Source organism: Cricetulus griseus, chromosome 2 (assembly GCF_003668045.3).
Source record: "Cricetulus griseus strain 17A/GY chromosome 2, alternate assembly CriGri-PICRH-1.0, whole genome shotgun sequence".
In the NCBI taxonomy this organism is placed as follows: domain Eukaryota; kingdom Metazoa; phylum Chordata; class Mammalia; order Rodentia; family Cricetidae; genus Cricetulus; species Cricetulus griseus.
This window is the reverse complement of record NC_048595.1, coordinates 165,970,777-165,994,357: the sequence shown is the minus strand read 5'-3', so window position 1 is coordinate 165,994,357 and position 23,581 is coordinate 165,970,777. Positions and strand designations below refer to the sequence as shown.

The 23,581-nt window shown below is 42.1% G+C and overlaps 1 protein-coding gene across 3 annotated transcripts in view; it reads right to left on the bottom strand.

Annotated features, from left to right (window-relative positions):
• Me2 (malic enzyme 2) overlaps positions 1-23,280 on the bottom strand; it is a 45,889-nt gene extending 22,609 nt beyond the window's left edge. Inside the window, exons 1-10 of one of the 3 annotated variants that reach the window (XM_027397876.2) lie at positions 23,173-23,280; positions 15,575-15,694; positions 11,987-12,120; positions 8,549-8,698; positions 6,951-7,026; positions 5,472-5,633; positions 5,104-5,207; positions 2,410-2,519; positions 2,209-2,306; positions 1,645-1,758 (exon numbers count right to left, since the gene is read on the bottom strand). In XM_027397876.2, coding sequence (XP_027253677.1) covers positions 1,645-1,758; positions 2,209-2,306; positions 2,410-2,519; positions 5,104-5,207; positions 5,472-5,633; positions 6,951-7,026; positions 8,549-8,698; positions 11,987-12,120; positions 15,575-15,694; positions 23,173-23,220 — 1,116 coding nt within the window. In that variant the 5' untranslated portion in view covers positions 23,221-23,280. Of the gene's footprint in view, positions 1-1,644; positions 1,759-2,208; positions 2,307-2,409; positions 2,520-5,103; positions 5,208-5,471; positions 5,634-6,950; positions 7,027-8,548; positions 8,699-11,986; positions 12,121-15,574; positions 15,695-22,748; positions 23,080-23,111; positions 23,131-23,172 lie in introns of those variants that run through there. The other 2 variants (XM_035440065.1, XM_027397875.2) reach the window with 2 other exon arrangements.
• Between the last annotated feature and the right edge of the window lie 301 nt (positions 23,281-23,581).

Genomic DNA, 23,581 nt, shown 5'->3' with positions numbered 1-23,581 from the left:
AGAGACCCACAGGCCAAGCTACTTTAACTATACACTCTAAAAAACAAAAACAAAACACACTTGTGGGTGTAGGTGAGTAGGGATTCTCACCTGTGTGGAGGAAGCTGCTGCAGCCACCAACACTATAGTCACTTTAGACTCAGACCCTGGATGAAAACCAGTACCACAAAGTGAAGCCCTGAACTGTGTCCCAGTAGAAATACATTCCCCTCCATGTAAAAACGTAATGTTTACAACACTGCAGCTTCAGCACCTTTGGAGCAACAGTTTAATAATTCAGAGTCTGGGCTTCATACTGAGGCAATATTCCTTTATAAAATTTCCTAAGGAAAACAAAACAAACCAAATCCCTCTCCCACAAAAGGACAGGACTTTTGAAAGGACCAAAGGCAACAGTACTTATACTGTGACCCCAATATCTGGTTCCTGACACCAGCGAAGGAAAAAGGCCCAGGACTAGAGACATGCATATGTCCTATACATGTAAATGCATGTGCGGAGAGCATGCCCAATACAATTTACAATTTCCCATGTAAATGGGAAAGAACTGTCCTGTCATTAGATTATGATGCAAACATGGGAAAAAAAATAGTACTGTATCCTGGATAGATGAAAACATGTCACACAACATAAGATCTATGATATTCTTTAGCTGATTAAAAACTGTAACTAACACAAAGGAATGCAAGCAGGCAGGCTAATTGGGAAGATCCTTACCACACATGAACTGACACAGGGGATTACAACTTACAGACCATTACAACATTAAGAGTTTCTGTTCAAATATTAGATACATTGCTAATAGTTTAAACAGAATGTTGGGTTCTAATTCAAAACTTAAGTTTTAGTGTTAGGGGTATGGTCTAATGGCATGCATAAAGCCTTGGGCTCAATCCCCAGCACCACAAAGTTTTAGTTTAGAAGAGTCAAATACAATCAGATGTAATAACTATCCAATTTCTTAAGAGCTTGAGAACACAGCCAGAGAGAATAAGTCTGCTACCAGCAGACAGATTATGATTTAACCATGAAATAAGAGTCTTTATAAAAGACAGTGTGCTGGTTAGCTGTAACTGCCAACTTCACACAAAAACCTAGAATCACAAGAGAAGAGTCTAAACGAAGAATTATCTAGACCAGGTTGGCTTTGGACATGCCTGGCAGTAATCATATGTGTGTGTGTGTGTGTGTGTGCATGGACTGTCTGGATTGCCTTAATTGAGGATGGATGGGAACCCTTCCCTGAATATGGATGACTCCATGTCATGGGCTTGACAGCATAAGAGTAAGGGAAGCTAGCCGATAGCAAGTATGCTTGCACTTTTCCTCTCTGCTCTTGACTGTGGTTGTGACACTTGAAGGTTCTGCCCTGACTTCCCCACTGTAATGGATCATAACCAGCAACTGTAAGCCAAGTAAGCAACCTCTCCCCTATGTTGCTTTTTGTTGGGGTTATTTTTATTACAGCAATAAAATGAATCCAAGACAGATAGCAAGGTGGGACAGTTGCTGCTGACAACACAGTAGAGGCCAGGTCTTCCACACTGTGGTAGGCAGTGAGATGTATGACTGTAAGGGATGATACTGGCAATACCCAACTCAAACACCCCAGCCAGATGCCCTGTTGATCCTCCAAGTTCTTACCTTAACTAATAAGCCGTTCTTGTCGAACATCCAGACCTTCCTCCGTGCCTCCTCTTCTGAGAGGCCACTTTCCACCATAGACATAACTATAAGATTTGCAATTCCAAGTGCAGCCTGTCAAGTAAGCACATATTTAGAAATCAAGCCTAGAGTATGAGGTGATGCTCAGTTGCTTTATATGCAGAGATCACATTATCAGCCATATTTTGTCTTCCCTTACAAATCACATAGTCTCTCTGACCACAAATTACTTATTTTATGAGACCACAATTCATACCATTTCAGCAAATTCTAAATTCATTGTGATCTTCAATAAGCACCAACACACTGTCTTACTTTCCTTTTTTTTTTTTTTTTTTTTTTTTTGAGACAATCTCTCTATATGGCCCTGGCTATCCTGGAACACACTATGTTGACCAGGGAGGCCTCAAACTCACAGAGATCTGCCTGTCTCTGCTTCCCAAGGGCTAGGATCAAAGGCATGCACCACCACCCCTAGTCAGTTTCACTTTATAGAGGAAAACAGACTACTGGTTTTAAATTGTAAAAGCTTTAAAAACTTACCTCTCCTGCTCCAAGAAATAAGATTTTGTGTTCTGAGACTGGTTTATTAATAACCTTTTGGGTTGCAAGAAGACCTGACAAGGCAACTGCAGCTGTCCCTGTAGGAAAACCCATGATTTTTTTACAATGCAACAAACAAAAGACACATTATAAACACTTAAAAAGTAGGGGGAAAAAAAAATCACTTCACTTTTGCTTTACCTTGAATATCATCATTGAAGGTACAGTATTTTTCTCGATATTTTCTTAAGAACCGGAATGCATTATGATTTCCAAAGTCTTCAAACTGAATGAGTGTGTTCCGGCCATATCTAGAAACAGCAAACACTTTAATAATTATGTTGAAAGCACCACCATTAAACAGATTTCCTGTTTACTGTTTCTAGGATTAGTATCTCAAAGTAAGATATTACACTAGCTCAAGGTCATGAGTTTCAGAGCTTGAAAAGTCTAGAGCCAAAATGTAGACACCTGTGACTTGAACACAGAGACACAAATGGGGCCTATGGTCATTCTCTGTGTAAGCACTTCCCAAAGGCCCAGGAGGGTATCCAGTGCATACAAGCACTAAGCAACTCCCCAAAAGGGATTTTTCTGCATGTCAGAGAGTAGACCTTTGACACGGATGAGTCTCACTAAATAACGAGTGACTGACAACACAGGAAGGCATGTTAGTAAACAGGAGGAAAGAACTGCCAGGTGAGCACATTTTGGTGAACAGGAGTCAGAGGGAAGGCTGTGCAGGAATGGGAGCACACATGTGGACCCTGCTAAGACAGGGGGATCACAGGTTTGAGGTTAGTCCAGAAAACACAGGAGACTGACTCAAACAAATAAGCCAAGGGGAGAAAGGCTGGAAAGGCAGCTGCACTGGATTTTCATTTGGTAAATAGTAATAAGTAAAGAGGAAAGTTAAACAAGTTACATTCTAGTGACCCCACATTTTCAACAGCCAGGGTATGTATTTCAGGCTTCACACTGAAGGACAAGGAGAAGTTGGCTCATGTTGAATTGCTGAAGGCTGTAGAGCAGGAAGAATTCACAAAAGCCTCCTGCTAGCAAAGACAACCTACCAGTGGTGTGTGGCACATACATGTGTGGGGAGATGAGAAAGACAGAAGCAACAGCTAGGAGTCTACAATGACCCAGGAAACATGAAGCAGATGCCAGGGAATACCAGAACAAACTGGAAAGTGTGGTGTGGAGCAGTCCAGTGCCAAGGCAGTCTGGAGATCTAAGAAGACACTGCCTTGTTGTCTAAGGAAGGAAAGTGAAGAAAGAAGGGACAGAGGGCACTGTAGGGGAAGCTGAGCAGTTCAGCTCTGAATCCATCTTCGTCTTTGCCTCTAGTAAGGAATTCATTTGAGTATCTCCATGTGCCAGTAGTTTTAAAAGCTGAGCTAGAGTTTGGAAGATGGCTCAGTGGGTAAAAGTGCTTGCCCAGTAAATGTGAGGTCCTGAGTTCAAATATCAAGAACCCTCAAAAGAGTTGGACTCACGTGTTAGCATAATTAATCTAGCACTCTTACAGGGAGGTAAAAAGCAGAGGCAGGACAGACTCTGGAAGCCTGTGAAGCAGCTGGCAGCATAAAAAGCATGTCATATAAGAGTGGGTAGTAGAAAAAACAGTGAAGAGACCCTGGTTTAAGGCTGAAGGTGAAGATAGACACCAAAGGTTATCTTCTGACCTCCACACTTGCCATGGTACATGCACCAGCATTCATACACACAAATGCACATACATGCACACATATGTACAAATACACACACGGGGAGAGAGAGAGAAGAGACAGAGAGAGAGCATAAAGATGAGGAATTTGGGTTTTTAAACTATGGTAACAGAAAAGCATTGAGAAATTTCCAGCAAAAAAAAAAATTATGTAAAGCAATACACATTCTTACAAGATTAATCCTGGTATTAGATGGAAATAAACTAGAGAGAAACTGGCTGGAGAAGGATTTAGAGGAATCCAGGAAAAGTGAAAGAAGGCCGTGGTAATAAAAGAGACAGACTTATGAGGTATGCAAATGGTAGTGCCAGCTGAATCTGAGAAAGCGCTGATGGACTAGCTGGTTGATGGAGGAGAGTCGTAAGTGGCACCAAGAATAAGGGTCTCGCAATGGGGTGAAGGTTACTGCCATCATTAGCAGTTAGGAATAGAGAAGGCAGGGTGTTTGGAAAGGGAAAGCATTCAATTTGAGATACAGTGACAGACTTTCTTAAGACAGGAACCCCTAGCAGTTTGGAGTACAGGGCCTTACAGGTGGCTTTATGAGTCACATGTGTGGAGGCCACAATTTACTATACATGCAAGAGAGTCTAGCTCAGTCATATAGTGCTTGTCTAGCATGTGTGAGGCCCTGGACTCCATTCCCAGGACAGCAGCCCACAAACACATGTGTAAATAGAGGATCCATTCATGACAGTCCAGGTACAGTGCTTGCCAAGCAGGCCTTGCAACCTGGGCTCAATCCACATACTGGTAGACAGAGAGAACAGACTCCTAAAGGTGTCTTCTGGCCTCCACATGCACACCAGCACACGTAAGCACACTCCTCTAGACATAAACAAACAACCCCACAAAATGAGCCACATAAGATATCAAAGCTGCGGGAGAGCTCCAGTGGAGACGTGGGAATGAGCCTGGCCACAGAAGGCTTATGGGAGGAAGGCACCATGAGAGTACAGGAGAGGAGAAAGCAGACTTTCTTCAAAATGTCAGGTAATCCCAGCCAGCAATGCAGAACGGAGGTACCATCTGTGCCAGCACGTATCAGTGGGCATGAAAAAGTCCCCATAATTTAATCCTTCCCTTACAAGCTCCCTTACAAGGACATAAAAGAAAACAGCAGGATAGTGTCCCTTACACCATACCCATTAGCTGCACATGGTACCTGTCAGTAATCGCCTTCATAAATTCATCAATCAGATCATCATAAAGTTGAGATCGATCTCGCTTCTGATACAAGCCCATATAAAATGGATCTTTCAATAGTGCCTATATAAGAAAGTGAATATAAAATAAGGTTTTTATTACAGTATTTATTTACAGTAAACATGTAAGATAAAACTTTAATCCTTTAGGAAACTTAGACTTGATTCACTCTTATATAAATATTAAAAGCCAAGTTTAAGACAAAGATTAACATCTAAAATGACAAGATTTTTCCCCCTTCACAAATCATCTTCGAGGACAGCTATAGTTTTTTGTTTGTTTGTTTACACTAGGGGAGGCTGGGCAAAGGGGGAGGGTGTTACTCACTTTATTATCAGTCCCCACGTCGATACACACAGGTAGGCATTTCTCGGGCTGTATGCCTGCACATGCTGTATATAGACAAAGCTTTCCTACGGGGATCCCCATTCCGTAGACACCCAGATCTCCAAGACCCAGAATTCTCTCTCCATCAGTTACCACAACAGCCTTCATGATAAATAAAATAAGACAAAAAGGGTATTAGAAGCTGCCAAAAGTGGGGCGCTAAGGAAGTTCATTTTTAAAGAGGACAGATTCTTTTGCTCTGTTTTCTACTCTCACTTCCAAAAGTAGAACCATTTATGTCTAATTCCAATTACAACCCCACAGAGCACACTTAAACTAGGACTTCTGCCTACTATGAGGTATTAAAGGAGAGTTGAGTAGACACGCTTCCCACCTGACTTGGGTTTGGGGACAGAATGAGGGCACAGGAGGACCAAGCTAAGTATTTTTTCATTGGCTGAAACATAGGAATAGTATTAAAAATAGTATGAAACATAGGATTAAAGTAAGAGGTTACCACAATAAAAAGTCTAAAAATAAACAGCATGATCTACCAACCTAGGGCAATCAAGAAAAACCTTAGCAAAGTAAAGGAGAAAAACCATCTGGAGATGATATTATAAATTTAGTTATTTTACCAATTTTTTTCCTAAATTATCTGAACTAATGACTTTGGAAGGATGTGGAGAGGGGGGCAGTATCAAATTTATCACAAGCTGGCCTAGAAGTCCCTATGAAGTGAAGGATAACCCGATCCTTCTACTTTCACCTTGAAGTGCTGGGGTTGTACATGGCTGAACTCACAATTCATCAGTATTTCCTTTGGTAAAGAAGACATTCATAATAAAGGCAGTAAGATTACTGCAGTGACAAGCACAGTGCTACCCAAAGATCTTTAAGTTATTTGGTATGCTTCATGAAAGACAATTACATTGACCATGGCTTGCATTTGCTACATTTAAAACTCTTTTGACAGCATAGTATTTGCCAAGGATCTAAATCTACCTTAGACAAAAGAGAGACAGACAGACAGACAGACAGAGATACACACAGAGAGAGAACATAACTACCCCCAGAACCAACGTTCCTATGTTGTTTCCTTTTCTGAGCCAGGGTCTCATGTACCCCAGGATGGTCTCAAACTCAAGTTTCTGGTTCTTCTGCCTTTCCTTCCAAGTGTAGGGATTAGAGGATTACAGGTCTGGTCTGCACCTCCACACTCGGTCCAACATTTGATGAAGCTGGAGGGCTATGACCAAGCTCGGTACATTGGTGCCAATGTCTTGCTCAGAACAAGCACTGTCTCAATGGTCCATCTCACAGTGATTACTACCAGCACCTCCTCAGACAGAAAGCATACATCTGCACGTACATAAGTGTAAACAACTCAGAGTGACAAGGGAAACTTGTTCTTGGCAATCTAGAGTTAACTTACAAGGAAGAGAAGACATTGTGAGAAGGAGGGTGTGCTCTTAGTACCTTAACATGGTTTTCTGGCCAGTTATCCACAATTGATCTGACATGACCTCTGTCTGAGATTGAAATAAACAATCCCCTGCAATAAAACAAAAACACCTTTACATTTCATGACAGTTTTTTCTATGTTTTTGTCCATAATTGGGATACTTAAAGATATTTTAGTAAAACATTAAGATATGGTTTAATTTCCAAGCATTGATTTATTTCCAAACAATTCAACTCTTTCAAATGATAATAATGTTGTTCATAGAATAGCTCTAACAAAGATTATTGTTAAGTGATATGATCATTTTCCCCAAAAGAGATGTGTCCACATTGCATGGTCTAACCATCAAAGTGAAAAATAAAGTAAAAATTCCTACATAGGATACAATGAATTAATGCTTTAATAGCATCCAAAAACCCCACCCCATGTTGTTATGTCTCCTGTCAATTGTCATCTGTGGTGCACATGAGAATCACAGAAAGAGCTTTTATGAACTAACCCAGGGTCCACACCTAGACTAACTGAACCACGGGGTGAGGTCTAGGCATTGCACTTTGCAGTTTCCTTTGCTCTTTAGCCTGAGTTGAGAAACACTCTTCTAATAGGAAACCACACATGCAGCCAACCACCAGGCTGTATCCTAGAAATGTTTCAGATACTCTGGAACAGCACCATACAGGTTAGAGTAAATAGTGCTTTTTAGTGTCTGCCAGACTTTCTGGAACATAAGCTTGCAGGGTGCTCACTAAGTTCAGGCTGCTAGATTTTCTTCCTCATCAGCTTGTGGGGAGAGAGAAAGTTGGCAGGGTTCAGCCTTTTAAATAATTCCACAGGTACTCCTTACAGACTCAAGTTTGAGAGGAGCCTTCAGACTAGATTTGGGGGTGGGAGGAGGCTGAGTGCCGAGAGATGCTGTCATTTCTGGTCTAAATGCCTACAAGGATGCCAATATGATGTGAGCTGGCCATGGGAAAAAACAAGGATTAAGATAAACAACAGACCAGAAGGGGCAGAAAAACTCAAATAAATAGTCTCAGACAGATCTAGCACATCACTGTCCTCTCAATAGTTTTTCACAGGTTCTTTCACCCTTAGGTGACAGCCAGGCATGTACTTACTCAGGGACTTGAGGCAATGACACATGGAGGAAGTCTTCCCACCAAGACATACTAAAATGTTTGATGGCGTTAGAATTAATTGATTAAAATAATTCATCAAAGCTCATTTCCCTTTTAAAGGGAGGAAAAGTATCAGAAATTAAAGCTGATAAATGAGGAAGCTATCCACAACCTGGCAAACTGCCAAAAGGCTCAACAGTAATTATGGTGGTGGTGGGGGATGGTACAGTTACTATACAACTCCTCTAATAATGGCAATAATTATTAGGGGTTACTTAATTGAGCTATTTCTAGAAAAAACAAAAGATATGAACATGTTGAGTTTTTATTAATATCAATTACTCTTTTAATACAAATGGCTTTTGTGAGGTGAGAAACTTGGCAGGGATAAGACTGTAACACACAGAAATCTAATTAGATGTTACAGAATGATGCTTTTCTTATACAATAATCAGTTATATTTAAAACAAGTTGTATTTAAAAACAAGCCTTACTTAGGTCTTCTAAAGATGTGTCCATATTGGGAACAGGCAAGACCAACTGTTGGTGTGTATACAATTGGCATCAGACTTTCAATATCATCTTGCAGTATTCTATAAAACAGTTTCTCATTTCTTTCTTGTATGCCCATTATATAGATGTATCTGAAATTAAGCACAGCAAATCATGCCTAAGTTAGCTTGCATCAAGCTGAAAATTGACTTTTGACAGTTAACCTAAACCTGTAAAACTGTGCCCTTCACACACACACACACACACACACACACACACACACACACACACACACACACACTTTTTCTCTCACACCACATCCCCACCCTAAGTTATAATTCTGTAACACTCAGTACTAAAAATTAGTAAAACACAGATTACTTAAGTGGTAGATAACAAGAAAAACAACAGCTAGCCCTTTGGACAAAGGCCTGGAGATGCTTGGGGGTCAACAGGAGGCTCACATGTAAATGACGAAGCTAAAGGAAGTGGTACACATCCAGTGTTCACCAAACACTTAAGGCCCCAAGCACTGCTCTGAAGTCCAGGAACACAGGAAGCCACCATGCTGATGAGCTATAATCCAGTTGTGTTTTAAGCTTCATTAGGTACATGGAGCAGAAACACCACCAAGAAAACAAGGGTCAAACTAGAGGCCTGCCTGCCTGCCTGCCTCCCTCCCTCCCTATCTCTGCCACAATCTAGTAGATCACTGAGGCCTAAAGCAAACACCTACAAGTATCCTTCAAATATGTCCCCACATTCAGTCTAAACCACTAGTCTTCATACAATTTTCCTTTCTTGCTCCAATCGATTCTTTTAAAACACATTATCTGTAATCATTTGTAACTGTCCTTAAATGGATTCTAAATGCCAATAAAATAAGGCTCAAACCCCTAAAAGTTAACAAGTCCCCATGTACTTTCCAGCCCCATTCCCTCTATCCTGACTTACTAAATCTCCTTGGACAAGGTGCATCTGATGGCCCTGGCTCCTTATCTGCTAGGGACAGTCCCTTAATCATGTCTTCTAAAGTAGCTCAGAGGCCATTCCCTACTCACACATATAATATATCCTATTATTTCTTCTGTATTCAACTTCACGTTGCTTTTGTACTGTTTAGGAAAAGAACCCTTAAGGGAGTGATCATCTGTAAAAGAGAGGGTACGTGTGGAGGCTACATGAAAATACCCTCTCTTATGCTGGGCTGTTACAGTGAGTCACAGCTTCCAGGAAGCCATGCAGTCAAAGGTCAGTAATTTCCTCTGAAATGGATTGTATTGTTGAGCTATGGTATTTGGTAGGTTGGGTATACTAAACATACCTTCACCTTACAACATTTTCAATGTAAAAACGGTTTATTAGGACATAACACCATCTTAGGCTGAGACCTTTGTATTACTGCATTTTATTTGGTGAATATGTAAACAAACCATTTATATGAATGAACTGTATTTTCTATATAGCTACCAGAGACATCAACAGGTAGAAATTAAGGAGACAATTTCTCCTCATTCTAGGGAAATATTCAAGAGCCATCAGGCTATAAAATGGCAAAGATAGCTTTCTGAGAGAGACTACGAGAGTGTTAAAGAAACAGACGACCCATCAGGCATGTGAGAGGGGAACGCTCACCTTCATTCTACTTCAGTCATTTCTGTTTGCCTCACACTGACCTTGTTCTTAAAATGTAGGGGTGGCAAATGACCAGACTTCCACACTCATCATAACCCTATCCTCTTCTCTAACTATTACCATTCCGGAAGTCACATCACCACTGCAAAACCCACCAAAGTGAGTGTGCCCCACCCACCAATCAGACAGTCAACTCCAGACAATCAGGCTGAATTTAACTTCAGAGTAATAAGCCTAGAATGATGCCCCAAAACCTGAACCGATGCTACATCTCTCCTTTTCTGTAGAAACTAACACTGTCCGTGTAGAACAGCACTACAAATGAGATCATTCCACAGGGCCTCCAGGGCCTGCTCTCATACAGTTTGTTGTGTTTAGACAGGGTCTCACAATGTAGCCCAGGCTAGCCTTCAAGTTATGAGTCTGCTCCTTCTGCATCAGTTTCTCAACTGCCATAACACCTGAGAAGTTAAGTGCACCACAATGTCAGGGTTGCTCTTCTTGACCCATCTAACTTGGAGGGGCTTTATTTCATATCCAAGTGCTTCTTCCTCACTGAATGGGCTTAGCCCTTCTACATTTTATCTGGGACATTCAAATTCGATTTTATAAGAAAACCCAAGTCACCACGTATGAGTTCAGAGCCATCACTAGCACAACTACCCTTACCAATATCTGTGTTTATCTCCCTCTGGATTAACAGAGTCTTTCACCTCTGCCCTTGACTCTGTGACTTCCTCGGGAACCTTGCTGTAGCAGTTTCTCCTGCATCTGTTGTGTAAAACTATGAGCACATTCAACTTGTTCCCCAAGAGAGAACACTTAAACCAGAGTTCCATTTTATTATTCAATGTCTTTCCTCCCCCTCTTACTTTAACTTCTTCAGAGTAGATGACATTTTCTTCCCACCCACTCACTTCTCAATGCAACTATCTTTTTGTCCCACTGCATCAATGGAACTAATCCCACATGCCAGCAGTTTAGATTTACCCCAACAGATACAGTCAGTCCTGAACTCAGATATAACTTCCCTCTACATGTAATAACTTCCTCTTTCACATTTTGACTGTTAGCTTGCAACATGCTTTAAATTTCAGCTTAAATAGCGCTTCCTTTGGGAAGTTTTATCTCATTCCTCAAGTTGGGCTACATGCCCCCTCATGCTCTCAGAATAGATCCCATGTACAATTTTTCTACCATAACACACACCACAGCACAGACAGAGCACAGTTACAGTCATGGAGTAGTTATTGACTGCTGGACTCCTAGAAGGCGGGGCTGTATGCTACTGGGTTGGTCCCTTGGTCTATCATGAGACCATATCGGCAGACTCAACCTACTTATAAAAGCTGTTAGCTCTCTCATTGTTTGATGTCCCATGCAACCTCAAGAACCTACAGTCTCTACCAGCAAGAAAGCTCTCTCTAGAGGCAGCCCCTTACCCCTGGATTCCTGCACTTTCAAGTCTAGCAGCAGAATGTCACACACGAAGTGGGAGACCGGTGAAAGCCGTGGAATAAAATGCGAGCAAATTAGATGGCACCTCCTGTTTCAATGTTCTAATCACATGTGGACTGTGAATGCAAGTAATTATCACTGGCACAAAACTTACTTCTGCCAAACTCTACAACAGTGATCACTGGCAAGTGTGCTTTAAAGTGAAGAAGACACAGTCACCAGGAGTTAGCTGACAAAAGAGCAAACTTCATTGTGAAGGTGTACATTTCTCATGCCATAAATAATCACACCGCGATTCTAAAACAAAAACTGCCAACATAAAAACTAAACATCCAATCAACTCTTACTTTTCTAAGGGGCTAGTCATTTTTTTCAAGTTTCTATGGAATCGTAAGGCTTGAATATCTTGTGTCTCTATTTTAGGAGGTAAAAGTCCTTGAAGACCAAGCATTTGTCGTTCCTGTAACGTAAATGCCATTCCCTAAAAAACAGAAATAAAGAATTAAAATTAGTACTAACTGAAGTAGCAATAGCACCATCCTTTAAGATACAATTTAAGTGAAAATTCTGAAAAGTAAAATACATTTTCCAGGAATTTCAAGATGTCTTAAGATTGATGATACCACATATTGATGAGTGTATGGAAAGGGTACTTTACCTCTTAGAGATACTGCTGCCAGGAATGGAAGACAACCTAAAGTACATATAAACATCTTGATTGGGTTTTTTTGGGGGGGGAGGCAGTGATACAGGACTTCTATGTAGCCCTGATTGTCGTGAAACTTGCTCTGTAAACCAGGCAGGTCTCTTTTTCCCTAGTGCTAGGATTAAAGATGTGTACTACCATACTTGGTTACACTTAAATACCTTAATGAACATATTTTCTAATGAAGCAATACTATCTGCACACAGTCATTCCAAGAAATTTCTAGTTAAACAGGGAATATAGGAGTATACAACAGTGATTGGTTCTAATGGTGCTCCTAGATCTCTTGGCTAATACAAACTAACCATGCCATCGTCTATGCCACAAAGAATTTACAGTAGATCTATACCATGAATACCAGGGTTGCCAATCAAAGCACATTGTTAACCTATTTAGAAAACTCACATAAAACTTCACATATATATAGATGCATGTAACATATAAATGAAATCAAAATAGAGCTAAAAATTAATCTATGTCAGAACATATTCAATTTCCAGGTTTTGGCTGTGGGATAAATTATATTAAAATGAACCCAGCAAAAATGCTTAAGTATGGATTTCTGAAATTTCCTCCATAAAAGGGGTAAGAGCACTGGCCAAATCATGAAAAACTAACTTTTTTCTTAGTTCTGGAAAATAACTGAAGGCTTATTGCAATGATCAGGGAGCGCTTAACCAAGAAAGCGGCAGAACTTAGTTTCAGACAACTGCTTGAAATGCTGTACAACAACACCCACAGTAAACAACAGGCTGAACAAAAAGCTGCATAGGAAAAAGCTTAGGGAATACAATGTCCATGTGAGTGAGGCACTGGGAGGAATACAACTTCCAGGAAAGCCTTGAAACAGCAGAAGATAGCTGGCAGGCTCTAAGAGCAGGACCTATCCGCAGTGTTTGAGTGATGCAGGCATGCGTGCATCATGCATCACAGCCCTTAGCAAAGTTCTAGCTCTAGACATTTTAAGTCTCTGTCTTATCATTAGCTGATTGCCAAACTAGCCAGAGACTTCATTAGCTACACGTAATAAAAACAACCCACACTTAAATATTACTACAATGTAGAACAGCTCAGTGATAGAAGCTTGCTCAGCATGTACAAGGCCTTGAGTCTGATACTCAGTGCTGGGTTTGGAAGAGAAAGAGAAGGAAAGCATAGAGAAAATGAAACATCTGTCACTCTAAGAAGCCAGGTATGGTGTGCTGGAGAGATACCTCAGCAGGTAAGAGGACATGCTGCTCTTCCAAAGGACTCAAGTTCAACACCCAGGACCCACATCATGGGGCTCACAGCCACTTGCCACTTGCCACTCCAGGTCCAGAGGGTTCTGTGTCTGCTGGCACAGATGGACAGACAGACAGACAGACGGACGGACACAGACACAGACGCACGCACGCACGCACGCACGCACATACAATTTAAAGACAAATAAGTAAACCCAACATATTTACAAAATGGCTACTATGAGATAGTAGAAAAGATACAAAGTAGATGAACCGTATTGTCTCAAAGAAACAGGAAACAGGCTCAAAAAGATAAACTCATGGTAACATGACCTTAGGACATGGAAAGCATCAGAGAGAGACAAAAACTGGTGACGGCATAGGACCAGGGGCTAAAACTGCTGCAGGGCTTCAGAGAAGGAGGAACTACCTGGCTATGGTGGTATGGAAAAGCCACTAAGTTCTGCTTTGTTTTGCTCTGTGATGTTTCTAGAGGTTGAATCAAGTCTCCAAGTACGCATGCCATGCTGGTGCTCTGTCATCACACCATATCTCCAGTCCTGGGTTAGGAATGAGTGACAGTTCCAGGAGCATGGAAGATCTGGAGGCAGAGGAAAACCAAGAAGGGATCTCCTCCTTTAAGCACGCTTTAACAGCAGCTTGCATAACCCTCTGCCAGTGTCAGACATGCTGAGATGAGGAGTACTCTATGCACCTACCATTCCTTTGCAGGCCTCAAACTCCTGTAAATATGCCATGCTAAATAGCTCAGAAGTTTTCTCTCATAGTCAGACAATATCAGATTGGCAAAAATTTTATGGCAAGTCTTTTAAACAGGTTGTATCTTTAATCTCAATGCAGCATTCCCCAAAAGGTGCACTTCGTGTATTGTGATAAACTCTGTCTATCCTCTTGCAAGATTTCTCTAAGAAATCTCTCTTTAGAATTAATTTTTTAAAAATATTTCATTGTCTTAGCTAGGGTTTCTATTGCTGCAATGAAACATCATGACCAAAAAGCAAGCTGGGGAAGAAAGGGTTTGTTTGGCTTACACTTCCAGATCATAGTCCATCATTGGAGGAAGACAGAACAGGAACTCAAGCAGGCCTGAAACCTGGAGTCACAAGCTGATGGAGAGGCCATGCAGGGGTGCTGCTTACAGGCTTGCTTCCCCTGGCTTGCTCAGCCTGCCTTCCTACAGAACTCAAGACCACCAGCCCAGGGATGCTACACCTACCATGCGCTGGGCCCTCCCCCACTGATCACTTATTGAGAAAATTCCTTACAGCTGGATCTCATGGAGGCATTTCCTCAGCTGAGGCTCCTTCCTCTCTGAGGACTCTGGCTTGTGTCAAGTTGACACAAATCCAGCCAGTACATCTTATATATATTTACTCAGAGTTACATTTTATTAATGCCTTTTTTATGGTGCTGAGGACTGAATCTAGGAACATAGTAAGCATGCATGTTACCACTAAACTATTCCCCAACCACTACTGACACATGTCTTAACCACACACCAGACACTATGCAAAGCACATCAAAAGCCTGTTTTATTGCCCCCACCTTCCATTGAAAGCATCAACAAGCAGGAGCTACTGTTCTGCCATTTTTTTTCAGATGACATCAGGTGAGTTGCCAAAGGGCCTTACTCAGATGCCAGTGTCATACAGTAAATACGGGTCAGAATGAGTCAAACCCTGAATGTTTTCTCAGGAACATTCAAGAGGTAGAGGCAGGTGGATCTCTGAGTTTGAGGCTACCCTGTTCTACAGAGTGAGTTCCAGGGCAGCCAGGGCTACACAGAGAAACCCTGTCTGAGGGACCAAACAAACAAAGAAACAAAACCAGCTGAATGAAAGATGGGGTATAGAAAAGGCAACTCTCCCCAAAAAGCTTTAGTCACCCAGCTATAAAACTATCAAATGGGAAACGTTCAAGCCTTATCAGTCTGAAAGTACACCGATACCAGGAAGATAAATCACATTGGAATTAATGTTACTAACCTTGTTTGTTCTTGGATTCAACATGAGTGGTTTGCCTTTCTCCTTCAGGTGCAAATGACGACATGTCAAAGTACAAGGAGTGACAATGGCTCTTACCCGGGAAAACATCTTTTCTCTCACCTGGGAAAAACAAAGTGCTGTTAAGAAACACACAGCTCCCAAAGCATCACCTCACACACTTCAAAAGCAGACTCGAACACTCACTGCACACTGGGCATCGCTGAGACAGCTGGCAGGGAGGGAGGAACACTACTTATGTTACATTTCCTGTCCTTAGCAACTGAGCTACACTTCACTGTCAATTTGACTGGAATTAGAATCACCCAGGAGACATACCTCGGGTGTCTGTGAGCACATTTCCAAAAATGTTTAATGGGAAAGACCTACCTTGAGTGACACCATGCATGGGCAGGGGTTCTGGACTGAATGACTAGGGGGGAAAAGAGTCAAACAGCTGGTCATTTCCCTCTACACCTTTGGTCCCAGCCAGGAGCTCTTCCTGCTGTCATTAACTCTGCCATGCTTTCCCTGCCAAGATGGCCCTTACCCAAAATAAAACCCTCTATAAGTTTTTTTTTGGGGGGGTGGGGGGGCGGCAGTCAGGTTTTGATCACAGCAGCAAAAAAAAAAACAAAAAAAACCAAAAAAAACCAAATATATAGTAACCACAGATAAGATGCTCCACTTTGAATGCATGTTACAAAGTTACAAGGGGAAGAGGTATGACATATGAGTCAAATGCATCTTTTGAAATTATTTTAAAAAGAAGTCTATGCGGTGGTGTCAAGTGTGCCAGCAAATGCTGGAATAACCATTTAATATATTATAAGACTCCAAGGAAGACTGAGATGGCATTACATGTAATATATATTATACAGCTACATATATATATATATATATATATATATATATAGCAAATTTATAGCTACCTAGGACGCTCATACGTGTAGCTTTTGGTTGTCTGTCTGCAGATGTTATGGACAGTCAGTCTTCTGGTTTCTCCACTTCTCTTTTCAACCTTCCCAATAAATGGGAAGAACCTTTGCTAAGTAGAATTTCAAAGCCAAAGGACTGCTAACTAAGCAATAAAACAAAAACACAGCTTGCAACTAAAGAAAAATTACTCAAGAACAACCACAAAATATGACTTTTAAATAGGCAATCAGTTCCAGTTTTCACAGAAATTACAGAGACAGTATGGCGTTCTCAGATTTACTTTCCTCCCAGTTTTTAGTTTCTCCTCTGCTTCCCCCAAGACACAATACAGAAACAATGGGAATTCTCCAGGGAAGCAAACAGGGCACCACACTTTAAATTTTATCATCAAACAAGACACTAGCTTCAAAGTGTCTCAAGACTATACTGTTTTATGGGTAAGCAATACTGTTTTATGATAGTGTAGGTTAGCAATCAAAAATGGGTGTGCATTTCAAAAAGCAACAGGCTGTAGCCCGTTTGTACATAGTCCATGACCTAAGAATGGTTTTCACAATTTTTATAGGGTCCCAAAAACACATATTCGAAATAAAAATACATAACACAAAGAAAACACATGTGGCTCAGAATACCTATTTACTCACTGGTTCTTTACCTTAAATAAATAAATAAATAAATAAATAAAGGTGCTGGTCCCTGCTGCAGAGACTACAAACCCCTGTCATTTGAAGGATATAAAATCTCCTGCCTGTGTTGTACTTGGACACACACCCCTCTGGGCCTGGAAATTAGCATTTCTGAAATGTTTTCTACAACTATTTCAATCCAGAGATCAGCAAATTAAGGCCAGTTTTCAAAGCACTGTTGATCACATAGTCGTGGCCACTTAAAATACTGCAGCTTGCAAGTAACTGCTCAAGTTGTTTCCCACTACCCACCAGGAATCACAAGGTTCCCACCTTTGCATAAGGCTTGGAGCCCAACCAAAACACCCACATCTGGAGGGTGATGTTGATGTTAGATGTAAGCAAAGCTGGAGACTTGAAACATTGTCACAGATGTTCCACTCAACTTAGATAGCCGTGGATACAAGTAACTTTAAAATAAAGTATGAAAAGGAATGTAGGGGAAAGAATGTGTGAAAGAAAGGTTTTCTGCTCTTGAAGAAAGGAAAAATCACTGTGCATAAAAGGCCAAGACAGAAATGAATTTCTCCAAAAATTTTAGGGAAGGAATTTAAGCATTAAGTGTGAGCCTTAAAAGCTGACAAAGTAGGAAGTGTCTAGAACAGAAAAAAAAAAAATTAAGGAAATCCTAACAATCAAAATCTTCAACAACCTATTCAAATCCCTAAAGACCCATCTATGACAAAAATCTTTTGAATCAGAACTCTGTGCTTAGTGATTGTATCCATATAACATCAATAACACATTAAAGACAAATTTACTAATGTAAATAAACACATACATTAAGATCGGGAGAGCAGAAAGGACTGAAGTGGATATGACTTTCAATTTTTACTTCATGCAAATGTTTTGTCATTCCTATAATCTTAACTTATACATCAGCTGAATATCCATAAAGATAGCCAAATTTACTGTTTGAAAATCACAAAACCAGGAGATCTAAAACCCGAGCAGTCTAATTTCTTCAGACTTAAATTTCCTTTTTGTTTGCATGTTGGAAATTGAAGACAATGTTAAGGGAATAGTGAAGTTTCTGTTTTCCCTGCCATGCAGTTCCCCATTTAAACAAACACTGTCACTTATTTCCTGACCTGGTTAGTGGATCCACTGCCTATAGAACAATTAAGGGGCGAAACTATCTATTTATGTGTAAAGAGAAAACTTTTTACTCTCCTTACCCATTTCAGTCACCAACCAGTGGAGATGCAGCATCTCTCTCCTATGAATTACAGCAAATACCTGACCGGATGGATACAGGCTTACTCCACACAATTCTACAGCAGACACCAAGGATGCCCTATAATCCCAGTCAACTGTGATACTACTCGGACAGTGTCAAACCAATAGGTTAAGGACCCATGCGCTCAAGACTGGCCTCACTCCAGTTGCTGACTCTAAGTAGTAGATTGCCACCTATACTTCTCATCAAGCAGTTCCTTATGTGCTTAGTAGTTTGCTAGAATGGTTCACAGTACTCAGAGAAAGACTAAATCTACTGTTTAATTATAAGAGATAGGGAAAGGATGCAGATGAACAGCCAGGGAAGCGCTGGGCAAAGTACAAAGAGGCAGGGTACACTGCCTCCCCTACTCTTCCTCGTGCTCGGCAACCCAGAAGCACATGAACTCTTCTAATTCAGGAAGTTTTATAGAGATTAATGTCCAGCCCCACCCTTCCCAGGGGTCATGGGTGAGGTTGAACGTTCCAGTCCTCTAGTCCCCACAGTGCTAGCCCCATCCCGGAGCTCTACCCAGTTACCTCATTAGCATAATATGATGTGATCAGAAAGTCTTATCAAGAACAACGAAGGACATTCCTATCACTCAAGATGCTCCAAAACTTGCAGCTCTCAGCAAAGAACTGGGCAAAGACCAAGAACATTTCACATTCACAGAAAATGTAACCATGCCGTTCTCCCTGTCCCCTTTCAAGAGTAAGCAATGACACAAAGGGGTTCTTGAACTCTGAGGCAGCAGACCTCTCGTTCTGGGTGCTGTTTGCAAACAGGGCTTCAAATGTACTTCCAACAGGAACTTCAACTATAAAGTCACTTCATGCCCTGGAGACAGAAATGAGATGGCCACCACCTGGAAAGACCAGAGTCTTTGACCCTATTCCCAAGGCAGAGATCATGACTTGGTTGTAATGAGCGAGTCTGGCCATCAGAGACCTGAACTGGAATCTGGACACAGATAATTACTGGTTTAGAATGAGCTGTTGAGATCCCAAATGGTCTTTGAATTGGCATTGGGGTTAGTCAGGTCTTCGATGGATGGCCTGTGACCACCTAAGGAGAGACTAGGACAGTGTAATAGTGTTATTCATAATAGTAAATGTACCTTTTGTTTTTATATTATTAGTTATGACCTTTTCTTCGGGCAGCTAAATCCTATCTTTTAGGACAGGATGGGGCCAGTGGGCTTTGGAGAGGACTTCTGATGATGTCTTAAAGACATTGTTTTGCTATGTTCCAATGGCTGGTCACTAATTAGAACAGGCTGGTCTCAAAAATCGAAGGAGTCCTCTGCCTCCCAAACAGCATGATTTACAGTAGCTTTAAAGAAGATTCTTAACTTAGAAGTTGGAAATTTCCTCTCTGATCCCATATACCTTCCACATATATATTTAAAAACAAAAAACAAAAAAAGATCCAAAAACCTGTTCATGAAGTTTAATCTGGGAACCAACCACTCCATCAAAACACTCATTTTTCTCAGGAAAGCAAGGGCTGGAGAGATATTTCAAAGAGGACCTGAGTTTCAATCCTGAACACCCATGCATAAAAAGCCAGTTACAAGGGTGTAACCTCAGTGCTGAGGATGGGGAGCAGGGTACAGATCTTGCCAGCCAGTATAGACAGAGGTCAACTCTAGGCTTAGTGAGAGATCCTGTCTCCAAAGAAGATGGAGAGGAAGCTGAGGACAACCGTGGTCTCTGCACTAAGTGCACACAGGCACAACACACACAAAAGGCAAGGCAAACCCAAATGCAAACGTACAGAATAGTGATGTATATGCATAGTATCGTGATCTTGTCACAAGCTTCACTGACTGACTTGAAGGTTTCTCCAATAAAAAGAGAGGCCTAAGGACAAGCACTACAGTCAAACTGCCCAGACATAAACCCTTGTTTCTCCACTTGCTGGATCAACTAATTCGTAGTTAAGTCACATCCTCTCTGGGTTTCAGTTCTCATAGCTCAAAACAAGAACTTCTCAAAGGGCTTTCTTCACTCCCTCAAGCTTTAAGACAGTCAAGGTTTAAATTAGACTCAACACCCTTCTTTCGGTGTTCTTTGAATGCTCCTTACTAAGTACTGGCCTTGGTTAGAAGCTGCATTCTGAACACCAGTGACTTTCTGCATCAACATATTTTTAATGATTAAATTTAGAGGCTCTGAGGATAATCAAGATTAATGCCTAAAATACCTTATTCCCTAGGTCAAGAAGGAGACTAAGGACAGCACCGAGATCCAGACAGCAGAAAATACTATGCAGTATCTACAAAAATGATATGTTCTTCACTTTGAAATTTGTAAACACTGATCAATTTCAGCCATGTATACGCAAAATGATCATCTTCAAATAAACTAGCTAACTTTTCATAAAACAATTTTTTATTAATCCAAATGTAACTTTGAACCCAGATTTTGTTTGTCTTTTTTGTTGTTTTGTTTTTTGTTTTCTTTAGGGTTTTTTTCTGGCTTTTCGAGACAGGGTTTCTCTGTGTAGCTTTGTAGACTAGGCTGACCTCAAACTCATAGATATCCGCCTGCCTCTGCCTCACAAATGCTGGGATTAAAGGCATGCGCCACCACTGCCCAGCTGAACCCAGGTTTTGTTCCCTAAGATTAACAGCTTGTAATATTGTAGCGTTTTTTTTTCTGTGTGTATCAAAATGTAACTAGTTTGCTCCAAGTTTAACAAATTATAACTTTATTTTAACATAATATAAAGTTTAGTATGGATGAGAATTTTAAAAATAGAATTGAATACAAATTCGACATAAACAGCACCATAGAAGCTTTTCACTTAAACATCACCACCACCTCTAAGATGAGCACCATCTGGAGGCTCAGGGGTGCAATCCCAGCCCTTGGCAATCAAGGGCAGGAGAATTCAGAATTCAAGCCAGCTGGGGCTACGTTAGCCCCTTTCTAAAAACCAATCAACCAAACAAGTAAAAACACAGCAACCCTGAAACAGTGAGCCCTTTATGACTTTGAAATGTATTTTCCTAAGTTCACTAAACTCCTTTTAAGGGTGTGACTCAGCTGCTTCTCCATAGGCAGCTTTTGAGGAGAAGACCTTCCAATAACAGCAAGGTCTACCAAGCCTAATGATGGTAATGCACTGTATCAGCATTTCTGGCCTCTGTATCTAACTTTCAAGCTTCCCTAACCACAGCAAAGAGCCAGTTTCAGTTTACAATATATGCTCAAAGCTGATTTCTTAAAAACCCAATATTTAAAAAGATAAACTGTTGCATTTCTGAAAACCGTGTAGCAGATGTATATAACCAGCTAATTACGGTGGTGATGCATAAGATACATTTACTTTTTTTTTTTATTTATTCGGGGGATGCAACCGATCGCTTCTTTTTTCTATGTTCCAGAATATTTGGAAACTAAAAATAAAATTTTGCATTACTTCCCAATCGCTTAACAACATAAACAACGCTTAAGAAGTACACATGGTTAGAGGGAGAACAGCTATGAAGTTAGCTTGAGTTTGAATCCAGTTCCTGGCTTATTTAAAGACTCGGGTCTTGAAATAGTTACTTTACCTTCCAAGGTATTTACTGGCAGATAAGAGCACCAACCTGAAAGGGTTATTCTAGGGTAACCTGTTCAGAGAACAGCGCCCAGCCCATTTCTAACAACAGTGCTGCTACACCAACAGAAATAACAACGTTATTAATTGCTTTGCTTAAAGTGACTACCACAAGCATTTAAGAGGATAATTCCAGGGATCCAACGTTACTAAGGGTGCACTTCTGTTGAGGTCAGTTATTTTGATCATGCTCATCACCACAAGCAACACATTTTCTAGAATGATCACCAGTACCTCCCTCCCCCAAATAAAGTCACCTGCCAATCCCGGGGCACAGGTGCCATTACATGTGAATGAAGAGAACCACGCCAATCTTAGAACTTTCTAACCTGCAACAACTCTTTCTTTTAAAATATGGAACACGAACACACACCACACACCACACACCCACACACACACACCGGCCAACTCATGTGCCTCCCTGAAGCTCTATTGAGAAAGAAAGCTTGTCAAAGGGGTTTCTAACCACAAAGTATGTCTTTCCCCAGCGCAGGAGGAAAAAAAGAGACTGGGATGCTAGAGATCTGGAAGCCACCCGGCTGGACTCCTGGGAGGAAAGCGGGGTGTCCTGGCACCAGCCAGCAGGAGCCCAACAGAGTGCCGCGCCGCTTCCTCCACCCCGCTGCCCACCCGCCAGACGGGCCGCACGCGCGGCTCCCGGGGGCGGCAAGGCCCGCGCCCGCCTCCCCGCCCGCACCAGGCCGCCCGCTCCGCGCCTTACCGGACCCCGGCCCGCGCCAGGTGGTGCTGCAGGCAGAGAAGTCGCGGCGCTACAGCCCGAGATGCTCGGCCCTGGCGCCGCCCTGCCCAGCCTCCCGTAAGCTCCTGGCAGCCGGCGCCAGCTCCGGCTTGTTCTCCCGGGGCGGGGGGGTGAGGGGGGGCCCGCCCGCCCCACACGCGCAGAGGTAGCGGAGAAAGAGGCGCGGGCCAGTGCCAGGCGGACGGACAGGTACATGGGCCAATGGGAAGCCGGAGCTGATGCGGGGCGTGGCTCCGGCCTGGTCCCGCCTCCGGCTGGGTTCCTCTGGGTTGCACCTTCCTGCGCTGGGTTCCTGGGTGTTAACTGTTCTAAGGCGGCGCGCACCCGTTCATTTGCGATCCCGACGGCGGGAGGAGGGATGTATTTCTGGGGAGCAAGGTGGTACCCGGTTCCATGAAGATGCGGAGGGTGGCTTATGCCGGCCACCGGCCATGCACTCTGGGTCGACAGGGAGACGGCGGCCACCGCAGGGCGTTCACGCGAGAAGACGTTGTGCGCAGGCGCGGCGCGTGGTCTGCGGGTACCAATCTCCTAGTCCAGCAGACACGAGGAAATTACGATGTGGATTCTCGTGGACCTCCTGTGGAGGAGGGAAGAGATGGACAACTCAGGAGAATGGAAAGCAGGGAGCACAAGAAACGCAAACTCCGGCGCTTTGGTGGTGCTGTGTTTTTCTGAGCAATATTTCTTGGCGTATGTAGGTCTTCTGAAAAATTCTGTGCCATCCTCCATGGATGCTGGCCCAGTTACTGACCTACCGGGAAATTACTAATCATTAGTGCTGCCACTGTCAC